Genomic DNA, 25,778 nt, shown 5'->3' on the forward strand with positions numbered 1-25,778 from the left:
TGGTACTTTTTATCATTAACCATACCATGTGGTTACTGATTCTATGTCAATAGTAGACATTTGAAGAATTTGGTGGTTCAAATAAATCCCAATATTAAGGCTGTTGTATTGCAGCAAAATATTTGTGCTCAATTGTGCGTCTGTTAATGTAGCATTAATTCTATGCTTTATCGGCCGACCGCCACAGTCCGCGTGACAGCAACAGCTGTTTAATAATTATTACGCTACGGTCACACAGTGCCGAACTGGACTATATACCGTGATATTGCAGCTAACAAATAAAAATTAGCTAAACAAGTAAATATAACTAACTATGAGCTTAAAATACAAATTCTAACAACAGAGTGCAAAGTGCGTATGTCAATATATATAAACATAAAACAGTGATAAGTGTGATATGCAAAAATACAGGTGAGTAATGCCGCCACTCAAAACCAAACAATAACAAAGCCTGCAGTAGCATTGTTTTCGATTTGCCATAAACTGCTTAACCCTTGATTAATGTACTATATTTATTCTGTCTTAGAGTGAATACATGCGTGTATGTGTGCGTGTGGTGTCATTTCCCCAAAGACCATAGCTATTTCATAATTGTAAATTTCGAGGGTGTGCGGCAGCTGTCTTCGCCTTTGTTGCGTGCCGTTGCCTGTGCTCATTAACCAAAATTTTATTGCTTAAGCAGAAATTGTAATTTGTAATGCGTTGTTAATTAAACCAAAAGGGCGCACAGCCATTGACTTTGTCTTGCCGATGTGGGCCACCAAAATGACACACTCACGCACACATATAAAGAACCGAAAACCGAAAATCTAAAATTTGTATTTAATGAATCCATTTCGCCGCGCTCAGCTACAGCGTCTATCGGCGCCGCATCAATGCAACGGTAATAGAAGTGAGTGAGAAAGACAGAGAGAAAAGCATATTCGCCTTAACGAAGCTTAAATACCCTTGTTATTTAAGGACTTCGGCGAGCTGTTAATTAAATATAACTAAACTTGGTTTTTTATTGGAAAAATTTAGCATAGTGATATAAATAGAAAAAATAAATATAAATCGAAGTTAGTATAAGTTCAAGGGTACCCTAGAAACTTTTTAGTTGTGATTGAAGCATATAATCATCATGCAATCTGAAGCATTTTAAGTCTTAGCTGATGCTAATAAAGATGAAATCATCTCTTCTATCACGATGCACATATTGCTTCACGAACTCGTAATATCTCCTTTGTAAGCGTATTTAAGGTAGGCATTCAATTGCAGCTTATACCGGACCAGACCAGGCCAAAACCTAGACCCAGACCAAGACCAAGACCATGCAGTCAATTTGGCGCAAATCTTTTGAGCCGCAGGCAAGTTGATCTTGGGAAAAGTAAATAGGAGAAAATCTAAGAGCCCTCCGCGCCCCCACGCCCCCACGCCAAACGGAAAACTTAATGAATCTTTTGTGTGGGTTCGCTGCAGTTGCTGCCGCTAAATTAAATCGAACGTTCGGCGCGCAATCGCGCCAAATCGAAAAGCAGAAAAAATGCCAGCTAGAGTCGAAAAGACACGCAGCCGCATTAAATTGGCCTGAAGCGTCCATTGTTGGGGGCTACTTACGGTGCTGGCCATGGGATCTGGGCCTCTTCATTAAAACGCTTGACCAAAGCTAGTCAAAGATGGAGAGAGGAAGAGAGACAGAGAGAGAGAGAGAGGTAGATAGAGTTGACTGTGTAGCATCTTCTTTGAGGTTCAAAGCTGAGGTTCAAGTGCGTGAGATATGCATTATTTATCTAAGCAATTTTAACTCAATATTTCTGTTGTTGTTGTTGTTGTTGCTGCTGTTATTATCACTTCCTGGTTGCTTGATAGAGAAATTTTTGCTTGACTATTTGGGACACATTTTTTGTAATTTTTGTTTTTCTTGCCTGCCGGTTGCACGTGCCAACCTTTTTGGCCCAAAACCTCTGGCTCAACTGATTGAACGATTTGGCAAGGCAAGAGAAAGATGGGGAAGATCATCTTCAACTTGGCCAAAGTTGATGAGGTGCAAATTGTGGCTGCCATGAAATTGCAAATCAACACATGCCAAACCATTCCATCTACTTGGCTCAGAGTTTCCGCTTGCCCCCACCCGCTTGGCTTTGGCCTTGCATTTCATTCAAAATTGTTTACTCAGCTCGCGAAAATTGCAAATCGAATTTGGATTTTCGCGCTGACTGGCTGAGTGGCTGACTAGCTGTCTTCTTGCCTGCATGGTTGATTTGTTTTTGCGGTTGCTTGCTAAACCACACAGCAGCAACAGCAACAGCAACAGCAGCAGCAGCAGCAGCGGCGGCAGCAATAAGCGCCTCAATTTCGAGCGCGCCCTTTAACAAGCGTTTAGACTGCAGCTCAGCTCCGCCTCCATCTACAAAGTCTCAACTGCGCCACCTCGTGACCCGTTCCCAGTGCCCGAAATTGATGTGGCTGCCGCTCCTGCTGCTGTTGCAGTTATTGTTGCTGTTGTTGTTGTTGTTGTTGCCTTGTAATCGCTTTAGAACCAAGAAGTAAAAGCAAATCAGACCCCCCCATAGACCCGACACGCAAGCGCCCTGCATTTACATATTTTTGCCTGCATTTGAACTCTGAACCAAGCCGAAGCCCAGCTCAATAAATGCAACGGCGAGGCGTTCAACTGAACGAACTGTGCCAGCAACAGCAGCAGCAACAACAACAACAACAACAGCAACAAACAGCAGCAGCTGCGTCAACTGCAAAACGGAAATGCTGCGGCTTGTCACTGTAGAGGAAAACCCTTTGCTTCAATTAACACTATTGAACTTGACTTGAGCGCTATAAACTACACACACACACACAAACACGAGTTTGCGCACACACATTAAAATACTTGCAAACACTCTATCTCATGTTGTCACTCACTTTTGCTCTCCCACAGGGCAATTCTCTGGCCCTTTCTCTTACCATATCTCACACATAATTTGAGGAGAGTATTCTCCCTCTTTCTCTCCGTCTTTCTTTCTTACTCTTTTTATCTATATTTGTATCTCTTGCCCTCTTCACGGACTGTTTCATCTTATATTCTGATGTGTCGTGTCTCCTCTTTTGTCTCTGATTATTTGCCGCCTGCCTTTCTCTCTCATCCTTGTACTTTCGTTCATTCCCTTTCTCTGACTACCTCTCTAAGATTCGTATCTCCTTTTCGCTCTCTCACTCTTCAAAGCGAACTTCCTTTGTCGCTTAGTAGACTGCGCATTACTTATCCAAATTTTCGATTTTTAATCTGACAAATTTGAAAGTGTATTAACTGTTATCAAAATACAAAACATGGTTATTTTATAATAAAATCCCTATTAGCACATTATATACGATTTTTATTCAAGATTAAGACGGTTAAACAATTTTTATACATTGTAAGTTAGTTTTTGTGAAATATATCAATATATTATTATTTGAAGGCTTTCCATTTAACACCCAAATACAAAACCCGTTTTCTATAAAGAAAGTAAACTCCCTTGGACTTAGATTAAAATTTCCTTAGTCCTCATTTCCAACTCATATCAATCTAACTCCCTTTCTCTGACTCTCATGCTCCATTTGTCTACGTCTGGTCGTTTAGCTAATGTTTGCTCTTCTATGTGATTCTCATCAAGTTGAGTAAATCTTGATATATACAGATATTGTATCAATTTCTTTAAGCATTTCTCATAGCATGACACCCATTTCTAGGAAAACATGCACACCCACACACACACTCACCCATCTATTTATACACACTCACTCACTATAATTCTCGAACAATTAGCAATTGGCAATCAAGAATAAGAACTTCCGGTCGGTCAGCGTATTTTGTTTCTCTCATTTGTTGCCTCATTGAACGAGTTAAATATTATTTTTTATGAATGAATGAAAATCTTGTCATCATGGAGCAGCCGCATCATCGTTTGCTCTGTTCCCCCTTTGGCTCTACCCCCCCTCCTTCGCTGTATATGTATATGTATATCACGCGCTGCGCCCCATCATTCGCGTCCAATTAGCGCAATCAAGTGGATGCTGCGCCACCAAATGCTGTAAAGTTCGCCCCGCCCGTTCGCCTCGCTCTGCCTAGGCATGTAAAATGTAAAAAATCTACGCAAAAGTTCACAGCTTGATAAGATTAATTGACTGCATTAATAGTAAGATTGTCTCTCTCCCTCTCACTCGCTCCTCCCTCTTTCTATGTGTCTGTGTCGCTGTCTCTGTTTCTGTTTCTGCAGTCAATTTCAAATACATTTGCAATTTGTCAAATTTAGGTAGCGAGCAGATAAATTAATTTCGGCATCGATTTGATCGCTTGTCTTTGGCCAAAGCCAAAAGTGTCTGCTGCCAAGCTGCTTCCTGCCTGGCTGGCTGCCTCATTTGGTTGCATGCCACCGCCGCGCAGCAGCCGAGGCAGACGCTGGCCCTGGTCCCCGGCCACACATAGTAAATGTGCTTTAATGACCATTGGTCAGCAAATCTCATTTTTTGTGTCGTTGCTTTTGTGCCTGAACATGCTGAACATGGACCGCCTGCTGACACACACACACACACACCTCTCTCGTTGCCAAATAGTAGTTCGTAAGTTGTACCTGCCCCGTAACTAAAATAATGACCACTGTCCACATGCTGCACATTTGCACATATTTTGCGCATTTTCCCATTTTCCTTACCAATTTTATCGCCATCTCTATCAATCTGACCACCCCTCCCCCCTCTCTCTCTCTCTGTCTCTTTCAACACCAAAAGTTTACACTTGGCTTTTCTCCAAGTTGGTCGTCAGCTGAAAAATGGGATTACAAATTGCGCACATTTGTCTAATTAAATCCCTGCTCCAATAACGAGATCTTAGATTACAATCTCACAGCGGTGCGTAATGGGCATTTTGGACTTTGGTCAGTTGGAGCTCTGCATCCTCCTCTCTCTCTCTCTCTCTCTCTCTCTCGCTCGCTCTTGGAGCATCTCTGATAAAGTTGGCAATTGTTCAGGTGGCTGCCAAAGTGCTTAAATTTTGATTAGTTTCCTGGGGCGGGCAATTCAAATTTAAAGAAGCTGTCGGATAATAGCTGATGACTTTTTAGATAGAATATAAAATACAACATGGAAAGTAGTATAGAGAGATGTATTAAATATATGTATATGCCATCAAAAAGAATTTGTATATAGTTTGAAGAATTATTCCAAATTGAAGAAAATACAATTTAGATAGAACTAATTTTAGATAACAATTTATATAGGAAATTACAATTTCGTCCTATATATACGTATATATTTGAAGCCAAATTTCTACTCACAGTTTATGATATAACATATTTTAAATAGATGCAAACATATTTTATTTAGTCTTTGCTTACAAATTATATAGCAGGAAAGTATAGTTTTATTTTTGCCACTACATATATATCAATATATCAATTAAAGCTTTACGTAACTTCAAATGATAGGCCATGCAAATTGCTTTTAAATCGCTTGCACTTCCCAATAAGTTTTTCTAATCGAGTCAGTTTCGTTGAATGTTACGTCAAGAGCTCCGTCCAGATTTAATTGAGGTAATTTGACCAAATCGCTTAACAATAGGAATAGCTACATATCTCATCTTATGACTTGCAAAATGGACTAGTTCCCTAGTTAATATTCAGTGTGGTGTTTCATATATCATTTGATTATTCAATATACTTACTCTACTATTCTAGGGCTTACTCTATTGCACTTTTGTCGAGTTCTTATAAGCTATAAGCTCTATAGCTTGATGAGTCTTAGAGTGTAGTGGCTCATTGATATGATATTAATATAATTTCACAATTGAATAAAGGTCTTATTATTTCAAATTATTATATTCACATTTAGAGAGCAAAGAAGTTTTTTATTGTACATAAATTGTTTATTTATAGCGAGATTTTTAATGCAAATAATTCAACCCTTTGCCGCTCTCACACAGTACTCCAACACTTTAGTCCATTTCAATATCATATAAAGTCGATTGATAAATTATGAACCCCCCTGCCCTTGCTCTACACATTTCTGCTGCCTTCTCACATAATTCTCGAATAGGGGCTTTTGTGTTGGTTTTAAGTGGCCCGTTGTCTGGCACATAAAATGTTTGCTGCTGACCAATTAGAGCTCTGTGAGTGGCCAACGTGGCTGCTGGCCAAATGCAACCCCCAGCTGGACGAATGACCGCAGACAACAACAATAACAATAACAACAGCAACGACAGCAAGCACAACTGCACTGCACCAGCATCTAATAAAATTAAGCAAAAACAACACACGAAGAGTATAAAATAAAAAAAAATAATAAGCCAAGGCGTACTTAGCTCAAACTCAACGAACACAAAATGACTCCAACGAGCCGAAGTCGATTGCTATCAGTTGTCTGTTCAGATTTCCACTCAATTTGCGCTTAGTTCACTCAACTGATAAGAGCACGTGTTGCTGCATCAGCCATCTCAGTCGCACATGCATGTCCATGCAGCTCAAAGAGACCAGCTCTAAGCGCCAGGCTTCCTTTATGCTGGCTTTACACTCAGCTGGCGAGGCTGCCAGATAGCTGAAAATGTTGACCTTTTTATATATTTCTAAAAGTAAAATTTCTAAAAGTAAAATTTTTTTTACTTGCATAGCCTATATTTGTAAAATGATTTTTTTTTTTTTAATTTAATAAGTTATTTATCAACTTGTTAAGTGGCAGCACCACGAGCTCTCTTTATTTACATTTAAATTCAAATTTGAATTCGCTTTACATTTAACTGTTTCCTTACATTTTCGAAGCTCGCCGGCAAAGGCTTGTGCATTAGTGTGCGATAGCAACAGGCGCATGCTTAAGCATAAGCCCGAGCGAGAGAGCAGAAGAGCGTGTAAGCGCGTGAGCAATTGAGCGCGTGTGCTTAAGTCACGGACCAAGAGAGCGCGTTTGAGCGTAGGAGAGCGCAGCTGTGGCTGCATGAGTTACTTTGTGTTGTTGCCGGCGACAGCAAGCATGCGCTCTCTGTCTGACCAGTTGGTTGGGAGGTAGCAGTAGTAGTAGCAGCAGCAGCAGCCACGACTACGACGCCGACGCCAATTCGACTTAGTTTTGAGCTTCAGTCACAGCCTCAAGACGCAGCGATTCAGTCCGGTTTTTGGAGCCCATGAACGTTGAGCGCGACACGCGGATTACAGAAAGAGTTGAGTTATTCTACTACTACTGTAGTTGTTGTTATTATTGTTGTTCTTGTCGCCGTTGAAGTTTGTTGTTGCCTTCGGCTGAAAAAATTCGCATTTCGCCCCACAAATATCCGAGTGCGTCGCACAGTGAGAAAATTAAATAGCCGTCGGCTCATGCACAAAAGTGCATAAGCTGTGTGAATTTTAAAGAATACCATATAAAAACAAAAAAAAAAAAAAAACAGTAAGCAGATGCAGCTCAATAAATCTTATCAATGATCAAAAGTGCCCATAACTGAGAACTGGAAACGAACGTAAGTGTTGAGCATAATAAAAAATATGCGCCATCTATTTTGGTTTCCCATTTGAGAGATAAGACAGCTTCTTCCTTTAGAAAAATTGAAAGTGAGCTCGAAACGCATATTCGGATCTGATTTTGAATTCAGTTGCTCAGTTTTCGTTCGATTTCTTATCGCTATACGAACCAAAAAAAAAAACGATCATAAAAAATTTATTTTAAAAGTCTTTGCTTTTTGAATCAGTCTTCGCTCTCGCCACTGATAAGCGAACATACGTTGTATATTCATAAATCTGCTTGCGGCATTGATTAGGTTTTTGTTTTTATATTTTTTTTTATTTTGGAACGGGATGCTGCATACATATATATAATTTTCATATTGAATATTTGTTTAGATTACGCGTTTGGGGCTTTCCCAATGCCCCTTAGAGAATCAGTTTTCAATATTAATAATGCTTGCCACAAAAGCCGCTGGCAGCGTACAACGAAATCATGTAGAAGTGATTAAATTAATTAATGATATAGACACTGCGCAATAATGTCCACGCACACACACACACACACACGCGCAAAGTGAGAGAGAAGATACCAGAGTCTGCCTTCTATCGTACCCATGCCCCATGCACCATTCCATTCCATGCCCATGCCATGCTGCATCTGCCTCTCTTCCTGCCAAGTGGCTGTTCTGCGATGTGGCATGGCACCGCATGATGCTCTGTGGCCGATGCTCCTTTTGGCTTTCTCGAAGCTCGGAGGCGCATTGATCGTTGTCTTAACTTGTCGTACACGATGTCTTATACGTGTAGCAACAATTTATTTCACTGACCGATCCACTCGCAATCGATCGACGATCGCCGCATCGCCGCATCGCATCGGTAACAGCGACGATCAATCAGGCAGAGTTGGCTAACCCTAACTATGATCAATATTAGTTAATCTAAAAATAATACAAGCGCATAAGACATAAGTTAGTCTGTCTATCTAACTACGAAAACCCTTTAAATCATAAAATCTGATAGCTCAACAGATCATAAAATAAAATTATAATGCTACAAGATAAACCATATTTGAAATATGTGACAGTAGATTTTGGCAATCAAAAGATTTATATGGGAAGCAATTCTGTTTATAAATTTATCGTTGATTGTACTAAAAATACATTTGCAGTTCATAAAATATAGTTGTATAAAGAAATCATGCTTTAAATAACTAAATATGAAATATGTTTCACATGAATTTGGTGTAAGATTGTAAGAAAAAGATTTATATTATTTATCGTTGAAGCACTTGAAAAGATCAATAGATTGTCTAAGTAGATCATAGACTATAACCATAGAATCTCATGTTTTCAATACTAATATTTATTATATATATATATATATATATATATATATATATACATATATATATATATATATATATATATATATATATATTCCATTTATATATATATAGTCAACTGTAGTCGATCTATGGAAAACTTCGAAAAGATCAGCTTGATTAGGTTGTTATTATAATTGAAAATAAAATCTCACTTTTCAGTAGAGTCTTTTGAAACATTTGCCTAGTCATAGCCACATTTCACTGTATATTATATAAATTATTCATATTACATTAGTTACTTTTCTTATGCATATTCAAGTTGTTCGTTCTTATTCTTCTTTTCAGTTCCATTTCATAATTAATTTTATTTTTTCTTGAATGTCTTTTCACATTCATTTGCCAATTTCCTGACTAAAAAAATTATAGTATTACTGTACTTGTATTGTACTATTTATTTCTTAAAATCATCAAAAATTATTTATAATACATGTAAATAATATTATTTATATATATTAAGGTTTATCAGTATTGTTATTTATTGTAGAGGCTTTAATTTATAAATTTTGTTGATTCATACATATGAATCAAACGAAAATTGATAAATTTTATATAATAAATAATATATAGAAATATATATTTGATTATCAGTCAAGAAAGTGCCTCTTTTTTTCAAAAGTATATATGGGTGCTTACTATATAGCTTATATACAATTTATATATTGTCTGTATATACCTGTTCTACAGATTTTTCGATGATTCATTGATGTATATATATAGGTTAGATATAGATGCATAGATAATATGATAGCTGTTAATATGAAACTTTTGAATAATATATACTGGCTGATATTGGCAGAGACAGACCTTGACAAATAGGTCTATATAAAATTGAAGAGTCATTTCCAAAAAAGTATTCATATAGAGATAGATCTGCCATGCTATCATATATTCAAACATCCCTTTATATGCTATATACCTACAGATAGAGATGTATCTATCTCTCTCTCTCTCTCTATCTCTATCTATATAGATATATGTACATCTTATATGTCGCATAATTTTGTACAGTAAAACTCCATTAAGTGAAGCTGAGCAACACCATTTGACTCGCACTTTGGTTGTTTGGGATTTGTGTTTTATTTTTATGACTTGTTCGTAATTAGTTTTTACTTTAGTCTACATTTATATGTATTTCAAAGATGTTTTATGGTGCAGCTGCCCTCAGCGCGTAGGGTTTAAGCTTTTCAGTGTTTTATGTGCCGCCAGAGATGAAGATGCTATTAAATCTGTGTGAGTAACTGTGTTTACCTTTCTATGTGTTGATTTTTTTCCTTTTTTTTTTTTTGCCTGTTTTCTTGTTGCCTTTCTGTCTTCTTTGCTACTAATATCTGTGTCCAAAGTGCTAATTGAAGCATCTCTAGTCTCCGGCGGGTCAAAGAAGTCAAAGTTCTTTGGTTTTCTGTGCTTTGTTTATGTGTACAGAGTCAGGTGGAAACAAAGTGAGAGAGAGAGAGAGAGATGGAGAGAGGTAGAGAAGTTGTTATGTCTATTCAACTGACTGACGACAAGTGCCTAGCATATACACCTCTTTCAGGTAAACTGTCAAGCTGCAGTTTGTTGTCGGGCCATGTTTACAGTCTTCGATGTTGAATTAATTAAACTAACTTGCAATCCAGAGACCCACACCCACACCCGGATACACACGCACACTCACCCACTTGAGTCTTGCCTCTGCACCTCAATTTGTACTTTTCAAAAGCAAAATCTGCCTCCTAGTCGAAATTGCTCAAATGTAACCCGAGGCCATTGACTGACCTGCCCGCAAGACAGTAGCAAAAGGTGGACGAGCAGCAGCTTCCACTCATCAGTTGTCCTGGCGTATATGTTCAATATATGTATATACGTATGTGTGTAGATTTTTGAGAAAAGTGGAGCCATTTAATTTGAGCTCAAGCATAAAATTTTATGCCGAGCCAGACAGCAATTTGTTTCTTGATGGCTTCAATTAAAACTCGACAAGTGCAGCTTCACTTTTATTCCTTTCATTTGATTTACATAATTTCAATGATTTGCTAAACTCAACCTAAGATCAAGTACGTGGTAATTATAGTTAATATTTCTATATTATATATATATATATAAATATTATTATTATTATTTTTTTTACTATTGTGCATAGTCCATTTTAAGTAGATAAATCTTATATATATTTATTCAAAAAGGCAGCTCAAATGAAATTTAATTTCCTGCATATGTAGCAGAGGTCAGTTTCTGTTGTGTAAAAGCTCATCAGCTTAGTCCTGCCTCCTGCTCGCCTCCTGCTCGCCTTGTGTTGGAGGCGCAGACAAAGTGTTGTTGGTTGGCCATTGATTGGAATATTCATTGAATAGTTTTTAAGCTGATTTATATGCCATTGTGTGCTCCTGCTGCTGCTGCTGCTGCTCCTTCTGCTCCTGCTGCTGCTGTCGACAATTTAATAAATATTTAATTTCAATGCTCTGGTCAACGTTTTGCTTCTAAATCCGCAGACACACATAAAAGATTCAATCAAGCGAAGACATGGCATGCACCTTCATCCTGCTGCAGATGATGATGATGATGTTGATGATGATGTTGCACTCAGTTATTATTAATAATAACGAGTACACACACACACACACACGCACGTACACACACACTCAAGAGCTGCCGACATCGTTGTCGTAATTTGCAAAACGCACAATCGCTTCCTATAAATCAAGAGAGCGCAGGAGGAGAGTTGAGCTATAGCTAAACCTGTTGCCCTCTCCCTCCCGCATGCACTCTCTCTCTCTCCTTCTCTCTCTCTGTTTGCGATGCGACCTATTCAGATCAAATGGAGCAGCCTTACGTTCGCCATAATTCACCTGGCATATCATAAATGTATTCACTATTCACTATTCACTATTCACTATTCACAGACTTTTGTCAGTGAATGCACCCAAATCCAAAGCCACAGACGTCAACTGCTATCAATCTCTCCGTTTAAACAGAGCTCCAGCTCTAGCTCTAGCTTCAGTCTTCTATTCGTACTCCTACTGCTGCTATCCGTTCCCCTCTCTGCCTCTGCCCCTTCATAGATTGGCTCTGTACCGCTCAAAGGAAAGCGACCGTCGCAATAGATCGCACATTGCAGATAGAGGCGTGCCTGCCACTCGACTCTCTGCACAGTGGGTGGGGGCGGTGGCGGGGGCAGGTGAGCACCACTGCAGTTAGGCAGGGGGAGATGAATGAAAACTAAGAAAAGCGCTACGTTTCTGTGCGAATTCAACGAAATTGTTATACTCTTCAAAAGAGCTGTTCAAACAAACAGTCAGGTTTCTATTTTATTTACTTTGAGAAAACTAATCTCATCTGAAGGTCTTATAGATAATATTACTTTTAATAAATTGGTCTATGTGATTCTCATTTTAATTAGTTAATTATTCTGTTATTATTTCACGTCTCTGTCCTTCCAATCTGACTTAACTTTTTGATGCTGTGTGGCTCTAAGAGCCTCTGTGAGAGAGAGAAAGAGAAATTGAGGTAAAGAGGAACCAGAGGGATACAGTGCTCTGTCTCCTTTATTTGCTCTCGCTCACTATCTCCATCCCTGTCTATCTTTCATAATCTGTCTAGCTAATTCTATCTCTATCTCACCCTCTATCTCTCTCTCGTTGGCTTCCTTTTTACGCTTTCTCTCCCTTTCGCTCTTACTCGCTCTCTCTTCATATTCTTATTGTCCTTCCCCATTTTCGATTAGAGTATACAAAAACTCATAGAAAAAAGGAATAGAAAAGAGGGAAAATTCAAACAATGCCCTGCAATTTTATCCACAAAGGATGGAACGCAGCAGCGCGTACGACTTTGGAGATGCTGAATGCAGTGCGCAGATCTTAGCTTTTAGCTTTCAGCTCTCGGCTCGCAGCTCTCAGCATTTGGCAGTTGGCAGTTCGCATTTTGCAGTTAGCGATTCGCTGTTTGAAGTTGGGCATTGGGCATTTTCGTGGTGCGCCTTTAGGCAGTGTTATTCAGTTGTTGTTATAAATTATAGTGCCGCATGCATTGCAATGAATATGGCTGTTGCTGTGAGGCGGTCGCCATAGAGTGAAAACTTGGGCGGCTATAAAAACAACAACAGCAACAACAACAACAACACAAACCACAGCCGCCCCCGCACGTAGCGTAATCCAAAAAAAAAAAAAAAAAAGAGAGGAGAAAAAATACTGACTCCTCCTCGACGACGCTGGGGCTGTGGTAAAATATTTTACAGTGTACCGCTATAAAATTTGGTATTCCAAGACGCCACACACTACACAGATGAGGTTGTGGTGGAGGCTGAGCAGCTGAGGAGGAGGCTGAGATGTAGAGGCTGAGGTGGCGCAGGAGGCCGAGGCTGCAGCTCAGATAGGGGCAGAGGTAGAGGCTCCGAAGCCGGCTGAGGTTGGAGAGGAGGCGGACACTGTTGGAAGAGGCTGAGTTGTAGGCTGTGGGGCTGCCATTACCACGTTGTAGGCATGTTGTAAATGCCAGTCGAACTGCTGTGCATGTTGTCTCGTGTGTGTGTATGTGTGTGTGTGTGAGTGTGTTGTCTTGGCCATAAAAACAAAAATGAGCCCACGTTTAACATGGCGCATTTTCATTTGCTGGCGGCGCATCAGACAACAAATAAAAAACCGAGAAAAAAAACCGACTGCAAAAGAAAACCAACATCAAATCGCCTCGCGAAATCTGAACAACTATTGCCCCACTTTATGCTTATTAGAAAAGTGTTTTGATTTTTATTATTATTACCCGAATTTTTTAATTGCTCTGAAATTGCTACAACTTCGAAGCGAAAGGAAATTTGTATGGGCGTGAAAGGTTTAAGGTTTAAGGCTGCCTTGAGAAAAGACCTTTGGGCTGTCTGTGGAGTTTATTGAAAAAGGAGCTAAGCCGATGATCTCTTTAATGTTAATCTGCTCGAGATGATTTCATTGGAGTTAAGAACTCTATTATACTTTTTTATATTATTTTAAAATGTTTCTTTCTGTTGTTTGCTTATATGGAATAGCCAAGCTTAACAGTTCCTTTTAATGTTTTATATTATGCAAAATTGCAATAGAATTCATTATCTTAAAAGGGTTTCTTAATAAGCTAATATATAGGCTATAAACATTTTAAGCGCTCATACCTCTCTATTAAGTGATATTCTAGCTATTATGCAACAGTTTTGTTATATTTCCAGAGTGTTCACATACACATCTACCCAAACATAATTCATTATAATATTTGCAATCATGAATTATAATGTGTTATGATTATCTAATTCACTTTCGAACATCGCACACTAACTATGCTGAAAATTTCAGTTAAATTTATGGTCGTTGAATAGTTCCAATAATAGCTGCTATAGGTTGCTGAAGTCTTTGGACGCAACCAGCTGCAGTAGACGTTTAGCTTCCAAATGCCAAATGCAGCGTGTGACAATATTTGATGAGACCAACAACCCACGCGATGTGTATTTGGAGTGTGTGGGGGGTTGGGGGCTGGGGGGGTGCTGTTCGACAGGGGCCAGCAGATGGCAGACAAACAAAGCGCCGCAGTTGTCAAGTCGCAACAGCAGCAACAACAACAACAACAAGTAGCGAAGACAAATGCGACTCTGTGCTATGCTAATTACTGGACATGACGGCAGCGAGCGCTTTTGGAATCGGCAGCAGGCAGCCGCAGCAACAACAACAACAACAACAACAACAACAACAACAGCAATGAACAACCTACAACAACCACAGCATACAACGAACGTCGCACCATTGTGAACAAAAGGCGCAAAACGTTTTTACGCACACTCTACATACACACACACAAACAACACACTCACACACACACACATACATACACTCACACATATAGTAAAGTCAGCATTTGCATTTGCATAAGCAGCCAAACAACAACAACAACAACCCAAACCTTGTGCGATCGTTGTTGCTTATGGAAAGATATGTACTATGTGTACTTAGCGCGTTGCTTTTCTATATGCAAAACCTTTTTATTTTGCCTCCTTTCTTAGTATTGGTGTGTGTTTTGTTTTTTGTGTAACTCTGAAATTTGCGCTTGTAAAAGCGAATTTCCTTATTTAGCGCAAGAGAAAACGAAAAACTCTTGTGAATGCCCGAAAATGGTGTTTTAAATGCTTGTAATATCATCTGTAATGTCGAGATGATCTTTTTTAGTAGAAACGGAATTGTATACATACTGAAAACAAAGCAGTTAGCCAGTACATACTATACTATGTATAGTATATCAAAGCGTTCCTCATAAAATGATAATAAAGGCTTTCTATCAGATTCTGAAAGAAAATTCCAGAAAGAAGGCAAGTTACGAATGTTTATATTGAACGACTAGACAGCATATAAAGAAATGATCCAACTATAGACTAAACAATCTTCAATTCATATCAAATGTGTAGTGTAGGTCTAGTAATAGACACCTCTCTAATAACATTAATGATAATAATATCCAGACTACAATCACATCAGCAAATTTAAACAACAAATATCCGGTATCAAATTCCAGACAAAGTCTGTGGAAACTTTATGAGAAAAATAGCAGTAAAAATGTCATAACGGCTTGCAGTTCCTAATTGACAGTTATAATTCCTATAATTATAGCCAACTAACAGATATTTATAAATGCTTTAGAAATTGAATCTATTTCAATATATTTCTAAATGGTATACCTAATATTATACATATATGATAAATGTACATAGCTATAGGTATTTTGTTTCATAATATTCCATTTTCAATGGGCTTCGATTATATCTGAAAACATTATAAAATAAAGCTTGCTCTAATGTATAATAATTAAGGAATGAACTAACTAATTTCTAGATATTTACATCAATTTAGACATATATACAGATATATGTGTATATATATAAATAATATATAAATCGATCATCGCTGTTCTAATTAAGTAACCAGCGACGATTATTGGATCGCTCGTTTCGCATTAATTTTGCTCAGATTGATGAGGGAAGGAGAGAGAGAGATAGAGAGAGACAGATAGAGTGTATAATGAATATTTCACGTTCCGCACATCATTAATCATCGGGCGGACGGGCTGTGGCCGTAATTGAAGATCTTTCAATTGAACTCATCGAGCTGCGGGTGAGCATTAGCTAATGCCACCGCCCTCTGCCACAAATTGCACGAAATTCAATTCTAATTAGAGCTCATTCAGTAAGCCGTCAACGAGTCTTGAAACCGGTTTTAATTGTTTCGCGATGCTCAGCCGATGCTTGGGCCAACTGAAGAGAAGTTGGCCACAAATGTCGTCAATTGCAATTTCTAGTTTTGCAATAACAAATTTTATGGAGTTCAACACGAAATCGAAACTTTCGTTTGTTTTGTTTTGTTTTCCAGGTAGCCAGGTAGAAATGCAGTCGGAGCCTCACGATATTTGCGTGCCTTAGCAAAATTGAATGGAAGTCAATTGGCAGTCACGTTTAATACTCCTTCTATAGATAGGCGAGCGTTCGATCCTCCGGTCCTCTGGTCAAATTAAATTGTCAGTTGCTCGAGCCAAAAACAAAACAAAAACAATGCAACAAGTCCAAAAAAAAAAGTTAGCCTTTGTAAGGAGTTTCCTTTGGGGTTTCGAAATGTTCGAAAACGTTTTTCCACAATTTCCCCCAAAAAATTTAACCAAGTAGTTCACAAATTTTTTTTATGGCCATGAAATGTGTACAAAACAATGACAACGACAACTGCTGCAACTGACAACAGCAGCAGCAACTGACAACAACAGCAACAACAACAATAACAGCAACAACTGACATCGGCAGAGGACAAAACGAAAATCACGAACCCGGAAGCTGGCTCAACTTTTGTCGCTGTTTTCTTTCGTTCTCGCTCTCTGTCAATCTCTCTCTTTCTCTTTTCTTACTCTCTCTCCTTCACTCCTTATCTCTTATTATCTGTCTCTCTTGCTGTATTTGCGCTGCTCTCTTTCTCCCTCTCTCTCATTCCCTGTGTTCCCTTTTAAGCTTTCCCACTCTGCTAGGGAGGTTTCTATTGTATCTTTATATGTGTATGATCTATATTCCTAACTATCTTTAAATATTAAGAAGAACTTATTCTGAATCTACTGAATTCAGTACATAATTAAAATTTAGTCTAATCCTACTTATTTAGATTTAAATAAATTTAAAAGAATATAAATAGGACTTCATAGCTTTTTATTTATTATAATGCTATCCATGAGTCTGACTCTACAGAAAGTAATTTCATATATATTGTTATGCATCTATTAGTATTATTAATACTATATTTAAAATATGATATATCAAATTATGATATATATTTTTTTAAATCAAAAAGCACTGCTATTCCCTTCTTGGTATGAGCACATATACTCATTGTAAAACCCTCGTTGAGCTCTGCTGTTTTGCTGGCTCTGTGCCTGCGATTCTTAGTACAGGGTATCACATGTGCGCCGCTTTTGTTGTTATTGTTGCTGTTGTTGTTGCTTGTTTTTGTCTTCAATTTCTTCATTTTCGAGGCAAACCAAACCGCCCACCGACACCGCATGGCGAAATTTCCGCTGAAGATCAGCTGAATGGAGCAGCAGGAGCCGGGAGGAGGGAGCTCAGGCCCCAAAAGCAGAGAACCGGTCGCTCGTTCGTTCGTTTGGTCGGTCGGTCGGTTGGTCGAAAATTTGTTCGCGCTTGTTGACAATTGTCGTGTAAGGGCCCATAAAGAATTTGAAATGTGCAGCGCGCATGTTCAGCTGGACAATGGGGACAATGGACAGACGGGAGAGAGCAGCTGGAGCTGAAGTTGTAGTTGTAGTTGGAGTTGGAGTAGCAGAGGGACAACGGCAGCTGAGGCAGTCAGATCAGCGGCAGTTTGGGTGTAGAACATGACGCTTGGCCAACGGCAGCCGCATTGTACAATATGTCCGGCTCTGGTGTAAATTACTTTAGCACAAGCAGCAACGAGTGCCACAAAGATGAGCCATTCATTCGAATAGCCAGTTGCCAGTTGGCAGTTGGCAGTTGCTGGAGTTATCCAGTTGTGGCAGGTTACAGAGTGGCAGAGTGGCAGCGTGGCAGAGTGGCACTGCGGCTGTGGCAGCGACTCGTCAAAGCGGCAATCAATCATGCGGCCAAGTGGCGGCCAAGAATGCTGATGCCAACTAAATGGAACCTGTTCCGATTGGTCCACGAGTCAGGTCTAGTCTGGCGGCAGAGGCAACGGCAGCGGCAGCAGCAGCGGCGTAATGCCATAGTTTATAATACCCAGTAAATAGAACAAAGTTATAGCTGGGCGTATACTCTAGCATCTATACATCAGAGTTTATATAGGGGTTCGCCTGATCAGTTTCTGCTATAAAAGAATTGTCAGCTTCAACTTAATTTTATTTTTAAGAGTTCTTTAGCTTCTGGTAAAAAGCTTCCAGCTCACAGCCTATAGTATTAAATTTTTTAAAATTCTATTATATTATATCTCGTTTATATGTTTGTTTTAAAGACTTATACAAAATATATAAATATAGATTTTAGCCTTTGCGTTTTTCCAATATAGCTCATGAACTATAAGAGATATAGCTAGCCAATTTGCCTCTTAACTTCAACTGCAGCAGTCGAACCATAGGAATATTTCCTTATTATAGAAGACCCCACACAATTTAAAATAAAAGCTGAATTTGAACAATCATCATTTAATACTAATATGATAATATCATACAGAGAAAACAAAAGTGCATTGCTTACACTAAGAAACTGTTTAATTACAGGGTATTCAACTGCCTAACTGACTGTTTCTCCATTATAATTACCGTATAATTTAATAAATCTATAGTTAATTGAAATCGAGGCTAGTTACAGGGTATATTGGAGTCCAATCTGCCGCATTGATTCACTGTACTGTCTGTCCACTGTGGCTATCAGTGTTAAATCTACAAGATCATTTTCTCAGCGCTGCGCGGCTCGCAAACCCATAATTTGTGATTGTTATAAAGTCGAACGGGCCAATCTCGAGCGAGTGACGGACTGATGGACGGACGAACTGCACCGACCAGTCAATCAGACCAGATCCCCAGGTCCCCAGGTCCCCAGCCGTGGTAATAGACTCGTCGCACGCGTAATGAATTGAAACGTTTCTGATGCTTATGATCTTTTCATATTGCTATTGTTGTTGTTGTTACTGTTTGTTGTTGTTACTGTTTGTTTGTTGTTGTTGTAACTGCAGCACGTTGTCCATTGGCTGCCATCGATCATTTGTGCATTCAGCTTCAGTTGAATTTCGGCTTAGATACTCCTCTTGGTATCTCCCATTTTACTTTAGCTTCTCAGAACTCAACTCAATGTGGGCCATTGTCTGTCTGTCTGTCTTTCTGTTTGTCTGTCTGTTGTCTGTGTGGCTGAGCTCGGCTCTTCACTTGATTTATTTTTGCTTAGCACTGAGCCAAAGCGTTGACAGGCATCGCAGTCACTTGACTGTGATTCCGAGCTGAAATTGGAGGAGGAGGAACATTGTTAGGCATGGGGAGCTGGAAATATAGTTAAGGAAATTGCATTTATAATGGAAGACAAGGTTAGGAGATATATGGAAAGTAATTAAATGATCCAAAATTAAAATATATAGGGCTGATATGTTTATTATCTAAAATCGGAATATGTATAGGAGAATATTCGAGTATATTTTATGAGCTATTCAACCTGCTGCTGCTACTTTACTTGAAAATTTATTCTGTGCCGCAAGCAAAAGTTTTTCGTGAATTTCATTTAATAACGCTTTGGGCTGTTTGGCCGTGATGTCGAGTCACAATTGGGCGCATCTCTCATTTGGTTAGCGACTCTTTGGCCACCTAGCGATATCAAATGAGTGGAATCTGTTGAGTTGAAAGCTTGTGGCACGAATTGACTGCCAGACGAACGTAGCGAATGAACCAAACGACCGCCCGTCCAGTGGAAACCGTTTTTGGCCAATAGCCCAGCTGATTTTGGCCTTAAGTATTTGATGGCTTATCCAACGGCAATTGTCATGAAAGTAGGGTGAGTCTGTGCTGGATTAGCGGGTATATTTTAAAGTTTACCTATAGCTATAGGTACTTGTAGGGGTATTCCAAAGTAGAGATTTTTAGCTAATGACATATGGAATATGCCCCTCTTCCTTGATTCCCTTTGGAGTTATTGTGAATTGAATGCGGATATTCCTTATTTTATTGTACTTAGAGGACATATAGTCTCAAGGCTTAGTCTGCATTTATATTAGTAGTAGTTCCAGCTGCAATTGTGTTAACAGTAGGGCTATTCCATAAACGTATATTATGAGTTTAGAAGAGTATGAATTGCTGTAAAGCTTCAGCTTCAATTGTCATGAGGCTCCACTCCATGCTCCACCCACTGTCTCAGTAAGTTATTAAAAAGTCTCCCTCCAGCTATATAGAGTATATTCCGTATATGTGTCTATGGCTCCGCTCTCGACTGATCTCAAGCCGTCCTTCCTTTTCTTTCGCTCGCCTATCGCGAACTGTCATCATTTTCAAATTATTTCTCGTTGAATATCTAATCAAGATTCATGCATGATCGCGGCTAAATTGCTTCCAGGCTACAACAACAACAACAGCAGCAACAACAGAGGAACAGGCAACAACAATGCATAATGCAACAGGCATAGCCAAGGCAAGGAACGTGCAACAGGCTGCAACGCTGCAACATGCCCCCAAAAAGTCGAGACGCTGCCTTTTGCTTGGCTCACTTGAATTTTTGTTGCTGGGCTGAGATGTTTGCTTAACAATCGAGAGGAGCATATTAGTTGTATATGCAGTGGATGCTCTTTTAGCCACAGCTTGGTGTAAAGTTTTAAAGCTAGAATCAGCTAGAAATTGTAGAGGAAGTTGCTATTGATCTAAGTTATAGAGGAAATGAAGACAAAGTCCTGTCCTCTTGGAAAGAAGACTATATTATTCATAGTTCAAGTTATTATATAGATTATTGACATTCCCTTATCATCGATCTTAAATGAGAAATTCCATAAGAACACATTACTAGCTATATATAAATATGATCTAAGTCTTATATTATCTAAAGCTAAAATCAAAGAATTCTGCAGCTGATTCATTGTTGATCTGCTCCTCCTCGAACGAGTATGATGCAGTCGGTTACGCTCAGCTGCAACATTCTTCATTTCTTTTGGCTTTGGGCATTGTTGTTTTATTTTGTTTTCCATTGGCTACTTTGAATAGTGTTGTTATTGTTGGCCGATTTCTGGGGCCCCTCGGTCCAGTTATTGTTGTTTGTTCTGCGGCTCGAGGAATTAGTTTTCTACAATTGTTTGTAAATGCAGCTCAAATATGAATCAGAGACGATGATGCCTTGGCTTGTTTTTCAGTCTCTCAGCTTTTTCTCTGTTTGCACTTGAACTTTAGCTCATCTCATATTATTTGCTTAATTGAAACTAGTCAACGTCTGGCTGACTGTGTAGGTAAAATAAATAATGATATGTAACTCAATTACACAAAGTGCGCGATTCGCAGTTGACGCGTTCAAGTCCGAGCGCGAGTCCAAGTCCGAATCTTGAGTCTGTGTCGAGTCGAGTCGAGTCAATTGCCAGCTATTTATTGAGCGGGCACAGGGTGTTTTCCTCCAAGTCTTTCCCCTACGTATTACCTTCAAGTATTTCATCCTCCTTTCCTCCAGAAATTTCCTGACCACACGTCACTTGCCTTTACTGCACTGCATGACTGACCCCCACGACTGGCCTAGGCGACTGAAGAAATGCTACAGCTGCTGCCCTTTATATAGGGCGACTCTTACTCAATCACTAAGTTGCTCTCAAATTTTGAGCTCGGCGCCAGGTAGAGGTCATTGCAGCCGAGCCTCAAGTGAGCCTAGCTTCGTTTTACTTAAATATAAATACCAAATTTATACTCAGATGATCTTCTGTAGTTGGGCAGACGGACAGAGAGACATATAGAGAGACAGCTATACAGACTATATACACGCATAGTTAAGTTTATGTTTATGTTTATATTTATATGGTTGAAAGGTTGTGTATATGAATATTTATTATTATTATAACTATTATTATGAGTCTCTTCTATTCTATGGTTCTCTTAAGGTCTAGGACTTCTACATAATCTGTCTTATTGTCTGGGTATTCCATTACATGCTTATTTTTAGTGGATTTATTATCCGTATGCAAGTCCGTCCACCCATCTGTCTGTCACTTCGTCCGAGTCTCTATCTGGCCTTCCCCTTGTCTCTCCGTTAACCTCTTCGTATCGATGTTGAAGCGAGAGACTTGAAACGTTGTGTGTTTGCAAGATCTATCCCTTTCTCTCTATGTCTCTCACTCTCTCTCTATCTTTCTAACTCTCTCTCTATCTGTCTCACTCTCTCTATCTCTATCTCTCTATCTGTCTCACTCTCTCTCTATCTCTCTCTCCATCTCTATCTCACTCTCACCCTATCACTCTCTCCGCCTCCATCTCTCTCTCTCTGTTCCTCTCTCATTCACTCCTTCCCCTTTCTCTTTCCCTCCACATCTTCGTCTATTTGCCAAGTGTTTGTAAATGACATTTTAATTAAATTATAGAACGTCAATCGGATCGTTAATTTGTTGTTGCTCTCATTGGTCTCATTGCTGTTGTTGCTGTTGTTGTTGTTATTGCGGTTGCTCAGCTCAGTAGAGTCACTTAATTGTTATTAACTTTTGTGTGACATTTGTGACTTTTGGTGTTGGCATCAATTGACGCCAGCCGAGAGCTGTGCCACATGCAACGGCTTTCTTCATGTGTGTGTGCGGCTCGAACTAATTGTTGACCCAAAGTGTGGCCTCAAAAATTGTTGTTGTATCTTTTCATTATTAGATTTACAAGCCACCACAGGCAGCCGCTCCCCTCACTCGCTTCCCCACTCTGGACAGACAAACGGAACCAATTTCGTTTACAAAGAATATATATGTTGTATATCAGCGAGAGAAACTGAATAAACGAGCTTAATATATAATATCGCCTGCGGCAACAGCTATGACATTTTTATTTAGCATTGCAAGGGCCAGCCGAAAATTTACGAGCCTGACTCCTGGGAGTGGGCCAGAGGGGAGTGTGTGGAGTGTGGGGACCAGGTGCAGGTAGTGCATTGAGAACGAATTGGCAGCTCTCCGTGAGGCAAAGGAAACGCCCTGCAGCTTGCATACGGCTACCCATATTTTTACATTTATTGTATGTGCTTAGGGAGATAGAAGAGGTAGGAGCTGGGGAGAGTGAGAGAGCGAGAGCAAGAGAGTATGATCATTTTTGTAGGCAGCTTGTTACGCAGCTACTGAGAGTTGATAAAAAAGACGGATATTGAATTGGGTATAAATATATAAAGTAAGGTTTACTAAATAATCGCGTTGTTGTTTAGCTATATTTAGAGCTGCTCAGTTAGCTTATTTCATAGCACTTAGAGCTTAAATTGTAATGTATGGCTGTCATACTAAATAGAGGGTATAATTTTATTTCTTGTATTCAATATTTTTATATGAAATTTTTAAAATATATATGGAGTATATATAATTTAAAATTATCAAAATGAATCAACTAGAATTTTCAAAACTTTGATCTGATATCCATATGCCGACTTTTATGTTTTAGAAGAGGTTTCATGAATATATCCCAACTTGCTTACACATCCACAATCCACTCCATATTTATTTATAATCCATATGCCCCATTAACATTTGTTAGGGTATTCAAACGACACCCAACCTTGGTTTAAAAAATTCCTGCCAGTGGATTTTCACTGCCTTCAAAAATTATTATCAAGCATGCAAATCTTTTGGCTGCCATCTTCGTGGCGAGCTCGCATCGTAAATTGATTTTTATGCTCCTTGTTGTCTGTGGCACAGAGAGCGAAGAGCGCAGGAAAAAAAAAACTGCATGGAAAAGGAAGAAGATTGCGTTGCAAGTCAAATAATGGGCAATTCCATGCTCTTCTCTTACAGCTGGCTACTGCTACTCGTCTTAAGGGGCCAAGAGAACTCGGCGTAATTGAAATTGAAGCTCTTCGGAGGCGTTAATAACTGAGACTAGAGCGGAGCAGAGACGTTGGATAGCAAGAGCAATGGTGCTAGTGCTGAATGGTGTGCTGCAGGATGACTGCCCCATGGACACGAACAGCCTGTTCCTGCAGCATCCCGTCTACAGAGATTATGCCCAGCAGCTGCACTCCATACAGGCCAAGTCCGTTGGCCCGGTGGGCCTGCTCTATGTGGGCCAGCGGGAGATGGCCGCAGCGGCGCCCCATGACAAGAATATTAACATCATTGGGGCCGATGATGCCACCACCTGTATTATTGTTGTTGTGCGGCATTCAGGTGAGTCGCCGCTGAAATTGAAATGTATAACTAACTAAACTACCCTCGCTTTCTCTCTCTTTCTCCCGCCAGGCTCTGGTGCTGTTGCCTTGGCGCATTTCGATGGCAGCGGCGTGGATGAAGCTGTCTGCACCATGGTATCACGTGTCCAGGAGCTGGCACTTGGCTATCCCGAGGGACGCATCGAATTGCAGCTAATTGGCGGCTATCGGGACTCGCAGGGCTATGGCGAGGATGTCTTCTATAGCATTATGCGTGAGTAATTAGCACTTCAGTCACAAGTATTTCCAACTCAACTTCTCTCCTCTCTTCTCTGCCCGTCTCTGTCGCCTTTAGAATCATTCCACAAGCATCATCTTGAAATTGACTTGACGCAGGCCTGCGTGGGCGAGCTGAATACAATGCTGCGTGGCGAGATCAATTGCCCGATTATTTATGGCGTTGGCGTCAATATTAAGACTGGCGAAATCTTTCCAGCATCCTTTCCGGATCGAGGACCCGATCGACAGCTGCGCGATGCACGCATCTTTATGGGCTCACAAACGGTAGGGCAGCAGGAACGATTGCCATCAATTGATGACAGACAACTTACACGAATAATTATATTAATTTATTAATCTCTACCTGCCGCCAGGTGCTGGACATCTATGATTCGACGCTTGGCATGCTGCGCATTGGTCCATTCAATTATGATCCGCTGCGCGGCGCCGATCTGTGGCTATCGCAAACAGATGAATTTCTGCTGCAGCATTTGTCCTCCAGCCCAGACGTGGAGCCGCCGCACTTTGCGCCCCAGGTGCGAGCGACCATACGGTTCATACAGGAAAATCAATTTCCAGCTGTCACCGTCTTCAGGGACAATCGACCGCGTTACTTTAGGCGCGACGATGCCACGGGCTGCTGGACTTTGGTTAGATATTAAAGGGATTTATATTTTTTAGCAATTAGTTTGTTACGCAAGAGTAGAAAAAACACCAAGTGGAAATGGAAAAAAAACTATAAACGCGAAAATAGGAAAATTAAAAGAGTTTTCCATCAATATATAAATATATATATGTATATATCTGTAATAGATCACATAGCTCTCAAAATGTCATGCGGTTGCATTGTCTGTTTTTTTTATTTGTCAATTCACATGTGTACTATATATGTATATATATATGCATGTATGTATGTATATATACATATATACCTATATCTGTCTCCTTTAGCTATCTTTAATTTATACTTTATAATCTTTGCCCTGCTTAAACTTTTGCAATTTAATTGTTGAGTTAATTATATGTCGAATGTCATATGTACGTATATATATGTATGTATATATATATATATATGTATGTATGTATATATACATATATGTAGCTGTATAGCGACAACAAATTTTAGAATGCGCCTTATAAATGGATCTGAAAGTAAAAAAAAAATTATACATTATTATTAATATTATTATTATTGTATATGCATATATGTAAATATATATATATCTATATATATGTAATTCTTATTAAACAGAATTTAAAAACAAAAACAAAAATAGCAAAATATATAATAATAAAAAGAAAAACATTTAAACACAATCATGTTAGTTTGTAAACATAAACTGTAATCAAATTGAAAATGGCTTGGCTATTCGTACATACATACCACACCTAAATAAATTGCTAATTT

The 25,778-nt window shown here is 39.3% G+C and overlaps 1 protein-coding gene across 4 annotated transcripts; it reads left to right on the forward strand.

Annotated features, from left to right (window-relative positions):
* Positions 1-202: 202 nt before the first annotated feature.
* Ntan1 (N-terminal amidohydrolase 1) lies at positions 203-25,201 on the forward strand. Of its 4 annotated transcripts, none has more exons than XM_018012952.2 (5): positions 203-411; positions 23,739-24,110; positions 24,183-24,365; positions 24,447-24,655; positions 24,745-25,201. In XM_018012952.2, the coding sequence occupies exons 2-5, from the start codon at positions 23,858-23,860 to the stop codon at positions 25,030-25,032; spliced, it is 933 nt and encodes a 310-aa protein (XP_017868441.1). In that variant the 5' UTR covers positions 203-411; positions 23,739-23,857; the 3' UTR covers positions 25,033-25,201. The 4 variants fall into 4 exon arrangements, with proteins under 4 accessions (XP_017868441.1, XP_089326844.1, XP_017868440.1 ...); XM_089470718.1 differs by lacking the exon at positions 203-411 and adding an exon at positions 3,240-3,389; XM_018012951.2 differs by lacking the exon at positions 203-411 and adding an exon at positions 7,005-7,453.
* Positions 25,202-25,778: the final 577 nt, after the last annotated feature.

Source organism: Drosophila arizonae, chromosome 5 (genome assembly GCF_054131065.1).
Source record: "Drosophila arizonae isolate 15081-1271.41 chromosome 5, UAZ_ARI_1.0, whole genome shotgun sequence".
Classification (NCBI taxonomy): domain Eukaryota; kingdom Metazoa; phylum Arthropoda; class Insecta; order Diptera; family Drosophilidae; genus Drosophila; species Drosophila arizonae.